We start from the raw sequence: 10,314 nt of genomic DNA, 5'->3' as shown, positions 1-10,314 counted from the left end.
TAGATTCAAACAAATCAAAATGGAAATGTCATTAGACATATAGTTACTAATTAATTTTGTTGTGAGATGATTGATAATAAATCCTAAAAGCCCTAGGCAGATAAACAGGGAGCAAAAAGCCAAACAAATTGAAGCTCCAAAACGCCATGTTTGCAATGGCGAGGCCTCTCCCCACATACAGCCTTCTGGATCTGAGAGTCCCCTCCTCCGCCTTCCAGATCTCGCTCCTCAGCCAATCCACGATGGTGAAGATCCGCCGCGAATTGTAGAATACCGGCACGAAAATGCGGATCGGCAGCGAGAAGCGGCCGGAGAAGGTGAGCCCTTCCATGAAAACCTGGCTGGCGAGGAGGAATACGTGCGGCGCGGCGGCCTTGATCCCGGCCTTGTCCCCCTCGAAAACGCCCTCGAAGATGTAGGCGATCGGGAGGAAGAGGCCGATCACGGCGGCCACGGCGACGTAGAGGCTGAGGATGCGGTTGGTGTCGCCGAAGACGGGGGGATCGGGGCGGGCGGAGGAGGCGGGGAAGGCGAATTTGGCGATGAAGTGGATGTAGATGAGGGAGAAGAGGACGAAGGCTAGGTTCTCGGGGCTGGCCATGCCGCTAGCGGAGAGGACGACGGCGACGGCGAGGGCGTTGAGCTGGCGGAAGGCGAAGAGGGGTAAGGGTTTTCCGGCGGGTTCGGGGTCGCTGGGGAGGGTGATGTCGCCGGTTGGCCGATTCCGCCTGACATGATTTGTGTGTGTAATCTGATTCCAAACTTTGATTGTGAATGGAAAATGGAAATTATGTTATCCAGTAAGAGAGGGAGGTTACTATTTTCGACGGAGGGGAGAGTTTTTTGGGAGGGAAAATTTGAGGTATACGCGTAGAAAATCGGGTTTATAGGGTATTTTACGTTTAAAATAACGTAAATGTACTCATTTTGTTATCTCTTCCATATATGGGAAACACGCCACCCACATTGGCGTTTTTATTAGTGAAGACGTCACCCACATTGGCGTTTTACAATTTAGAACCGTATGTCGTCGTATTTTATGTATGTATAGGTAAGGTAAAAAACGCCGACGGGGTTGGCGTTTTAGCTTTTAATTTGGCAATTTTAAAAAATACGGTATTATTGAAACCCGCCAATGCGTGTTTAATGAAGCAGAAACGCCTATGTTATTGGCGTGTTTCACTTCCCAAAAAGCTTCATCACCACCAAAAACCAAACAACCACACTTTGAATTCTTCTGCACCTCAAAACCACTCCCTCTCTCTCTACTTCTTGAGCTCATAATCGTAGCCGCAACTATATCTTGTTCAGAAATGACAATTGAGAAAACCACTGATACTTTCTTGTCTGAGCTTCTTTCCCACTTGCAGAGAGCCAAGAAATCTTTCTACGCTTTGGTGTCTCGGCTCTCTCTCTGCCTCTTAGCCTACAACAGCGCCTCCGTTTTCTGCGCCAAAGTCCCCTTCCCGCCCAAAACCTCGCCGGAGCTCGCTCTCTTCTTGTCGGAAAATGTCGCCGCCAAATCAAGAAGGTTCTTCTCCATCTCCTACTCCGCAAAGCAGCCGCCTTTCCCACGGGAGCTCAAATCCCATTTGCCCCTTTTGCACAAGAATCCTAATTTTGCTAAAGAAATCACAGAAATCACGTGAAGTATAAACACGCCAATAGCATAGGCGTTTCTGCTTCATTTCATTAAACACGCCAATATTATAGGCGTTTCTGCTTCATTAAACACGCCCTCCACATTGGCGTGTTTCACGCCAATGCAACACACGCCCTCCGCATTGGCGGGTTTCAATAATACTGTATTTTTTTAAATTGCCAAATTAAAAGCTAAAACGCCAACCACGTCGGCGTTTTTTAACTTACCTATACATACATAAAATACGACGACATACGGTTCTAAATTGTACAACGCCAATGTGGGTGGCGTCTTCACTAATTAAAACGCCAACGTGGGTGGCGTTTTTCCCATATATGGAAGAGATAATAAAATGGGTACATTTACGTTATTTTAAACGTAAAGTACCTTATAAACCTGATTTGCTCCTATTTCTGATATGGATTCATTTCTTTCATCCCTATCATGAATCAAGATCATCGTTTAGGGGGGAAATATAAACATAAATAAATGAAAAAAAAGCCAATTTGTTCAATAGGAAAATTCTAGTATAGTATTTCCTTGATATCAATCATACTGTACCATTATTCATTCGTATTTTATTTTGTATTGTACCATTATGACTTAATCATTTACAAAATCAAAATTTTTTCCTTATTTTACTCTCTTTTATTCATCTATTTTATTTTTGTTCACACGCCAAACATCACTTTTTTAAAAAAAATCTTGTATTCAAAACAACTAAGTAGAATAGATAGAATACGTAAAATATGTAATAGTAGTAGGCATTGTTAGAAACGTGGCCCTATTAACTCTTTATCGTGTGACAATGACACAGGACAGGGTCATTCTGTGTCTTACACTCGCGCGGTGAGGTGAAGAATTTGAATAGATGTCATTCGGGCAATAAAAGATGAATTAGGGGAACAAATTTATGTTTAACCATATGAGGTACTTACATGAGAGATAGGAACCGGAAACGTGGCGCGATCCAACGACGGCTCGGAAGGTACTTACGTGAGAGATAGGGGCTGGAAACGTGGTCCGATCCAACGGCAGCCAGGAAGGTACTTACGTGAGAGATAGGGGCTGGAAACGTGGCGCGATCCAGCGATGGCCCGGATTTTGAACTATTTTTATTTTTTGTAGTTTTACTATTTCTAGGATTTTTTAATTTTAGTAAGTACTATAATTCCCTTTTTTTAACTTATTCTGTATACTGTCCATAAATATTTAAAATTTACAACACACAATAAGTGAAAACAATGAGTAGTACAAATTAATTCGAGAAGTATGGCTAGAGGGCGATATTATTATGATGTTGTGGTCTAGTGCAAAAAAAAAGAAGAGAATGACGTGACAAACGGAGTCTCACTCAATTATCCAATTAGAGCATGCTTCCCACTAAAAATTATAGTCGAAACAATAGAATAATCAATGCACTAGATTTGTGTGATCTAGAAAATCAATTGATTCCCGTATTAATATAATAATATCCATATAGTTCAACTCAACATTCTGTTGCATTTTATGGACTGAATGAAGTGGATGGTGTGACTACCTAAATCTCTCTAAAACAAAGTGAAATATTGTTAAAAATTTTACTTAGACCACTAGCCTCCTCTCCTCTAATTCAAGAGACTATATGCTAGATACTGGTTTATCAATTGCTAATCAACATTGATCGTCACATAGCATTACAGAAAGTCAGAAATAGTACTAGTATTTGTGAATGTTCAATTCTTAATAACTAAAAACTACTCAAGTATAATTTTCAGCTAAAATTTGGCCACCATTCAAACATACTCTCCTCAAAATGCTTGTAATTCACACAGAGAATACCTAATGGACAACTAAAAACCCCCTACTTTACAAATGCATGCAGCAAATATTCAAGATCCAGCATCAAGCCTAAACAATCTACCACTCCCCAAGCTCACAACTGCTTGAAAATAAAAAATCGATTTCCTCAAGAAAATTTCCTTCGTTTTCCGACAGAAGATTACTGTAAAACTGGAACTTCTGCTCGGAAATAGAGAGCAACGTCCTAAACTAAAAAAAAAATCCGAATGATCAAATTTACCTTCGCGATAGCTTTTGTTTTGGTATGTATTTGAATTTCACACTCTTTTCCGGCTTTATAGCAACTTGAACTTGAACGGTTCTGCCAAACTGGTTCTCATCTTGGTTAGGAGCTTTACTTCTAGGAGGATCCGATGCATGCTGAATGTCAGAGCATCCATGAGGTTTGTGCTCTGATGAGAGCACTAATTTTACATGGTCTCCAGAGATAGCGTCTTTCCATCCTGCACCAATTTGAGGTTTATAAGGGCTCATTGCAAGACAATAGCAATACAAGGTAAAACTCGGAACACATAAGTGGTAGGTGGATAAAGGTAAAACTAGGCATACTCCTGGCGAAAAACTCTTTTGCAGCTTCAATGGAGAAGGGCACCAATCCTGGTTGAGCATTTTCAACTGAGACAACATGGGATTGCTTCCCATTATGACAACCATCACTGTCCAAGGACTCTGACTGCCCGGATCTATCACTGGAGGAAGTATGGTCATGAACCTTACTCAATGTAGCATTATCTTCAGGATCTCCATTGCTTCTACCAACAGGTGGCACGTTCTTTGATTCACCACAGCTAACCGGCCTCCAAAGTCTTGTAGCCACTCGGTTGGTACCGGACTGAAGAGAATTAGATTTCGCAGGCTTTTCTGAAGCAGTTTTCTTCTTAAGCACAGCTTGCTCTGTGCCACAAGTATCTTGTCTTTCATTTGGGTGACTTGCTTGCTGCTGATCAAAGTAACATGTCAGTTTGACAGATATAGAACCAATAATCACCTCACCGTCATTTTGTTCTATATGGTGACTGCTCACGTCTTGCAAAGAAGGAGGCCTTGGGTTCTCCCCACCATTGTTAGTTTTGAGTTTCTTGGTCCAGACTTTGTTTCCATTATGTAGACTTCTGTCTTTGGATGGACCAAACTTGTGCATAAGTTCAGGATTCAATGTTCGAAGATTCAAGTTTGCATGGGCACCATACCGGCTTCCCCTTTGTGACTTTAGAGCTTGCAAGCAGTTGGTGGCTACTTGCCGAACACCATTTGCAACGACCATCTGGAGCTCAACAGCTGGAGAGTCCCCATGTTTCTTATGTTCACTTCTAGCATCAAACTGTGCTCCTATATCTTCATCTGACTCTTTGTTTTGGGGTTGAACAGAGTCTGAGGTTGTAGGCACCTCTTTTGAGTTTGAGTTTGGGTCCGATGGGGATGACAGATCAGATGCTTCGGCTGAAGTAGGCCTATCTATAGCATCAACATAGACATTCAAATCTCTGCTGCAACCATAGTATTGTTCCCTGACCTTCTGTTGCTTTTGACGAAGCTTTTTCTGTTTCTTCCTCTCCAGAATCACTACTTGCCTAATAACATTTCAAATCAAAGTAAATAGTTTTAGAAGAATTTTGTTCTAGTACCTGCAACCCAATCCACTAATAGTTGCCCAATTCCTTAACCCAAATTCTGCATGAATTTCTGATCAGTGTTATGCATCTCTCAACTCTAAATACTTCAGGAATAGTTTCACACAAATACAGTAACCATACATCTCACTAAAGCTGTGTGACACTGACAATTCATAATATAAGCAAGCATTCACAGTACTGCCCTCTTTTGGCAAATCAACCATGCAATACTAAATTACACCTACACATAAATATTGTGTATGAATCAAGAAATGGAGTCTACCTTTTCTGTTCAGCTTCCTCCTCCTCCACAAGTAGCTTCTGACATCTCAAAGCCTCTGCATCTTTGTCAGCGACCCATGCCTTGACCTGAATACAAAGGAATTATGACTCAACCTGTAGTATACTGAATAGTCAAGTTACCTTGACGCCATGACAACTAAGGCAAAGATAAGGGGGGAGGATATATAACAGAGATCCAATGTGCTTCCTTGTTTACTGAAACACCATTTCCCCCCAATGTAAAGAGAAAGAATTTGGTTGAAGTAACATAAGGTTAGGTTAATGAATGTGGTATGATACCAAAGGGTGAATAACATATTGTCCTTTTCAGTCACACCCAACTGAAATTATGGAGAGCTGCATGGTTACTTTTCAACAAAAGAGGGGGCATTCTTAGCTAGTAACTGCATAGGTGAAAACTAGAGAAAAATAAGAGCAAGTACCAGTTGCTGCTCAAAGAGGAAGCTAGTAAGCGCTACTAGGTTCTTCAACTCAAGGCTATTTTTAGCAGTTTCTCCATCAAAAACATACTTCTGCAGAGACTCAGCTGTACCGGCACACAGAAATGTACTCTCACTGGCATCATCGAGGATGCTAAACAGTTCTTGTGAGGATATTGGTAATCTGGAAGGCTTAGCTTGGATGATATCCTGGGATGAAGGAAGAATTTTGTGAAACAGATACTGCATGTGGCAGAAACTATACAAAGGGCAGTAAGGCATAAAAATAAATGAAGCCTCCTCACCAGCAGTGTAGCACCAGCCTTCACATAAGCCTGCGGAAGAGACCAAACCCCTGGTCTTCGGAGAGAGGAAGCCAGAGCTTTTACTACCGATGATCCAGGAATATCCTGAGAGGTTAATTGAAAACCAAAGAAATTTTAAATGTGATACTGGAGGAAATGAAAGAATGCAAGAAGGTATTCAAAGAAAAACAATAAATAAGAAATAGCAGATTTTGCACCTAATTAATTGGGAGTTCAATATTTTGTGCAGAAAAAAGCAAATATTATACTCCTTCCGTCCCATAAAAATAAGGACATTTTCCATTTTGGGATATCCCATAAAATTATCCCCTTCTATTTTTGATAACTTCTTTCTCTCTAATAAGGTGGGCCCCATTCTCTATTAACAATAATATAATTACTTTTTCTTTCTATCTCTTTCTTACTTTACCAATTGTGCATTAATTCCTGTGCCATACCAAATGTCCAAATTTTATGGGACGGAGGGAGTAACTAAATAGTGCTGACAGCAGACATGGGCGTAGTAGTACTTTTTTATGTAGGAATGGTAAAAGAATTCAGAATTCTTTTACAGGACTAAATAATTGAAACACGCAGTTCGGACTTTTGAAGCTTCCCACATGCTAGGCAACATTCAATTGAAAGGCCTTCTTATTATAATACAATCAAACAGAGTTTTTTCCACACACATTTTCCCTAATATACAGTTAATTTATTTCTTTCTGGCATGCCACAAATACAAGTTTACCATAAATTGTTTTTTTACCGGAAAAGAACATTGCATAAAATCCCTTACCGAAAAAGAAATATTTCACTTTGAATGGGACGGAGGGAGTATATCCTAACAAACAAATTATATAGAGATATAAAGGGAGAGCATGACTACCTTAAGAATTATGTCATTAAATGACACTATTTCCTTAGCCCGCTCCAATGACAACTATACACAGCAAGAGTGAAATTTTCATTGTTAGAAGGATAAGCAATAAAGGAATGCAAACAAGAAAGTAATTACCTTATCCCAAAATACAGCTAATAAATCCCTATTTTTGTGCCATTCCTACACAATATTAAGACATGCATTAGAAATATTATAAAATGTGACTCAACAAAACGTTGGTGATATTCTTGGAGATACAAGCAACAAACAGATAATGTATCATATGCATTGAATTTAATGCTTCATAATAAAAGAAGGCCATCAATTTGTGTGTGCTTCTTAAGGTGCTCAGGAAAAGTTTGACAACCTTGTTGATATTTAAGGAGCGGCGGTGCACCCGAATATGTCTTCTGTAGTTTATTGGAGAACAGAACTCCCGGGAACACTTCTTGCACCTTTGCATCTGAACTTTCACAGGGGTCAGCAAGGGCCAACTAGGGAGATCTATAAGTAAAAGAAGAAACAAACATAAAAGCCAAATTAGAGTTCATATCTATAACCTACGAAACATGATCTTTCGTAAAAACTCCAAGATCTAGTACAAATCAGGCATCTAACAAAGGTAACCGCTGCACCTGAATGAGTGATAATCATCACGGAAAACCTTTCTAAAGGAACACCTACAGATAGTGCTTGTGGTGTTTGACATGTGCCAAAAACCAGCAGCCACTGGGTGAGTATATGTCAAATCTTGGAGAACTGGGTGAGTATATGTTAAATCTGGGAGATTATACCTGGGCCCTAGCATTGTGAAACCAATGAAGCAACAACCAAATGCAAAGAAATAAACAAAAAACTACACAAGAAATGCACCCAAGTAGAATAGAAGGCAATATACTACTACTCTACTTGCAAATAAGGTCTTTTAGAGAAAATGTTGCGGCTTCTGCAAATCTGATTTAGCTTTTGCCGATGAATTGTAAGTAACTGATCAGGTGCAGAGGACAATTACTAGATTGTAAGAGTAGAGGTGGAGCCTTAATTCTTGAGGAAAGATATAAGGTGCCATCAGTTAGGTGGATAACCCTAATTTGCTATTTATATCGGCCATAGAGTACAGGGCATTCGGAAAACAGTCCGATTATGCAGTACAGTACAGGATCGATGAAGAACTAGAACTGATTGCAAATGTGGTTTGTACATTTATTTCTCTCAGTCTATATAAACACACCGTAAATGTTAAAAAAGAAAAATATAATGTTCCATACAGTTGCAGACAATTGTATCACATCTGTATGTGTTAAGTTTTTATGCCTTAAATCATGGATATAGAATCACATACCCCAATCGATAACTTCACCATATAGGTATTTTTCTTCGTGGATGGACAACCAAATTCAACAACGTTAAACTTTATTTATACCTGGTTGATCTAAGGCCTGAAACAATTGAATCCACGGAACTGAACTATCCACAGTCCTTGGGAAAGGGAGAAGAGGCTCCTTTCCTACGGCTTGTCTGATGAAGGTATCTAGGGAATCATTCCCTACTTCTGATTTCATTGCATTGAGAGTTCCACTTGAGCAGAGCTTTGTAGCAGGCATCTAGGTTTCAATTACAATTATCTCATTCAGAAACACTGCACAATTTAATGATATATAAGTGACCATATATTGATTGAAAATGCCAAATAACTATAAAACTCAGTCAGACAATAAAGGAGATAAATCTCATTCAAAAAGGCACAAGATTCATTTAATAAATAGGCAGAAGCAGTATATATCAAGAAGGTTCTATAGCATTAAGCATTTATTATAAAGGTAAGAATGATTTGGGTATGATTCTTTTCTCATTAAAGGATGAACAAACTTGATTAAACCACGTGCTGAAGACGAATATAAGGACATAAGTAAAAGCTACTTTAAATGTGTAGTGATCTTACACAAAAAAAAAAGCTACACCCAACGTTTAATTGTATTTAACATGGTAACACACAATTGTATCCACCTATTAAATTCATTTCAAATTTTAAGAATGAGAACCACCGAGAATCACATCTAGTTATCCTTAAGAACTAATCTATACATTTTACAGAATAATTGTGACTTACAGAAATTGTTAATGAATACTTACGTCTGTAAAGCAACTGAATAAGCTAATAAAATCGCATGTTAAAATGAAAAAAAAAAAAACTCATGCAAATCAGATCAAGCCGCCCTTAACCGTTGTTACCAGCTCTATCCACAAAACTAAACTGTGAGCAAAAATCTCCAATTGCTTCCTCAACGAGCAGCATATTGCCTACTACTTATGTAGCTAACAGTCACACACATAAGCATTTGATCATCGGCAGAATAACACTGTCTATACACAATGAACTTAGCAGCACTAAACAAGAAGATGCTCATAGTGTAGATAAATCCTGGAAATATGAATTAGTGAAAAAACTCATTCTCACTACAAAGGATCCAGAACAATCTGAAGAAACTCAGACTTGAGTTAAAACTGATTCGCAAGCAAAATTTTCTAACCATAAATTGAGATTCAATCATTATGATCGAAAATCAAGATAATATAATGAGCCAGGAAAACCGGCATTGGATTAGATTAAATTGGCCACCACGCAATTGTTGAGACGGAAAAAGGAAAACAGAAAATGAATACACAAAAATGAGTTTATAGGGTTAGCGTGCTGATGATCTTGAGAGGAGATAGGCAGCACTTACCACTGAACGGAGAGATCTGAGGCGAGTGATTGCCGAATAAACGACGTGTATGACAGAGTGTGCATTTATAAAGAAAAATAAAATGTTTAAAGATACAGAGGAGGAGGAATAAGCGAAACCTTTTTGAGAGAGAAAGCGGATGTAAATAGGAAAAAAAAAAAAAAAACACGAGCGGCTATATACAAATTAATGCTCAACTTTCCCTTCTCAAAAATATTCCATACTTCATCAATTGGAAAACAGCATTAGCACTCACACTCAGAAACAATCAAATTAGGGATTAGGGATATGAGTGAAGTTCGAAAGCACTTCATAAATCAATCTTTTATCATGGACGACTAGTATTATTCTTTTATTTATGTAATGGAGTACTCCTATAACATTTTTGTGCAATTGACTGAAATTTTCTTATGTGAGAAATCATCATCAATATAATAGTACTTGGTGTTTTTAGGAGAGAAATTCCATTTTTTATACCATTGGGTTCGAATGCATTTTGCTTAACCCTGTTGGGCATGCTAAGAATAGATAAACTCCAATTTATTGCCTTCGAATTTATTTCAATTTTTTTTCTTATTTCTTTT

General features: G+C 38.7%; 2 protein-coding genes across 5 annotated transcripts; both read right to left on the bottom strand.

The window, feature by feature from the left end:
• Nucleotides 1-46: 46 nt before the first annotated feature.
• LOC121749310 lies at nt 47-1,543 on the bottom strand. Its single transcript, XM_042143891.1, has 2 exons — nt 1,431-1,543; nt 47-728 (listed from the first exon to the last, which is right to left on the bottom strand). Exons 1-2 carry the CDS (start codon nt 1,541-1,543, stop codon nt 47-49), a joined length of 795 nt encoding a protein of 264 aa, XP_041999825.1.
• A 1,807-nt stretch (nt 1,544-3,350) lies between these two features.
• Nucleotides 3,351-10,073, bottom strand: LOC121748572. Of its 4 annotated transcripts, none has more exons than XM_042143017.1 (10): nt 9,731-10,073; nt 8,428-8,643; nt 7,402-7,508; nt 7,140-7,184; nt 7,011-7,064; nt 6,125-6,229; nt 5,823-6,029; nt 5,381-5,466; nt 4,034-5,055; nt 3,351-3,927 (listed from the first exon to the last, which is right to left on the bottom strand). In XM_042143017.1, exons 2-10 carry the CDS (start codon nt 8,606-8,608, stop codon nt 3,701-3,703), a joined length of 2,034 nt encoding a protein of 677 aa, XP_041998951.1. In that variant the 5' UTR covers nt 8,609-8,643; nt 9,731-10,073; the 3' UTR covers nt 3,351-3,700. The 4 variants fall into 4 exon arrangements, with proteins under 4 accessions (XP_041998951.1, XP_041998950.1, XP_041998949.1 ...); XM_042143016.1 differs by having other exon boundaries at nt 7,372-7,508; nt 8,428-8,608; XM_042143015.1 differs by having other exon boundaries at nt 7,372-7,508; nt 9,731-10,072.
• Between the last annotated feature and the right edge of the window lie 241 nt (nt 10,074-10,314).

The sequence above is a fragment of the Salvia splendens genome, chromosome 9 (genome assembly GCF_004379255.2).
Source record: "Salvia splendens isolate huo1 chromosome 9, SspV2, whole genome shotgun sequence".
Taxonomy (NCBI): Eukaryota; Viridiplantae; Streptophyta; class Magnoliopsida; order Lamiales; family Lamiaceae; genus Salvia; species Salvia splendens.
This window is presented reverse-complemented; position numbering and strand designations above follow the sequence as displayed.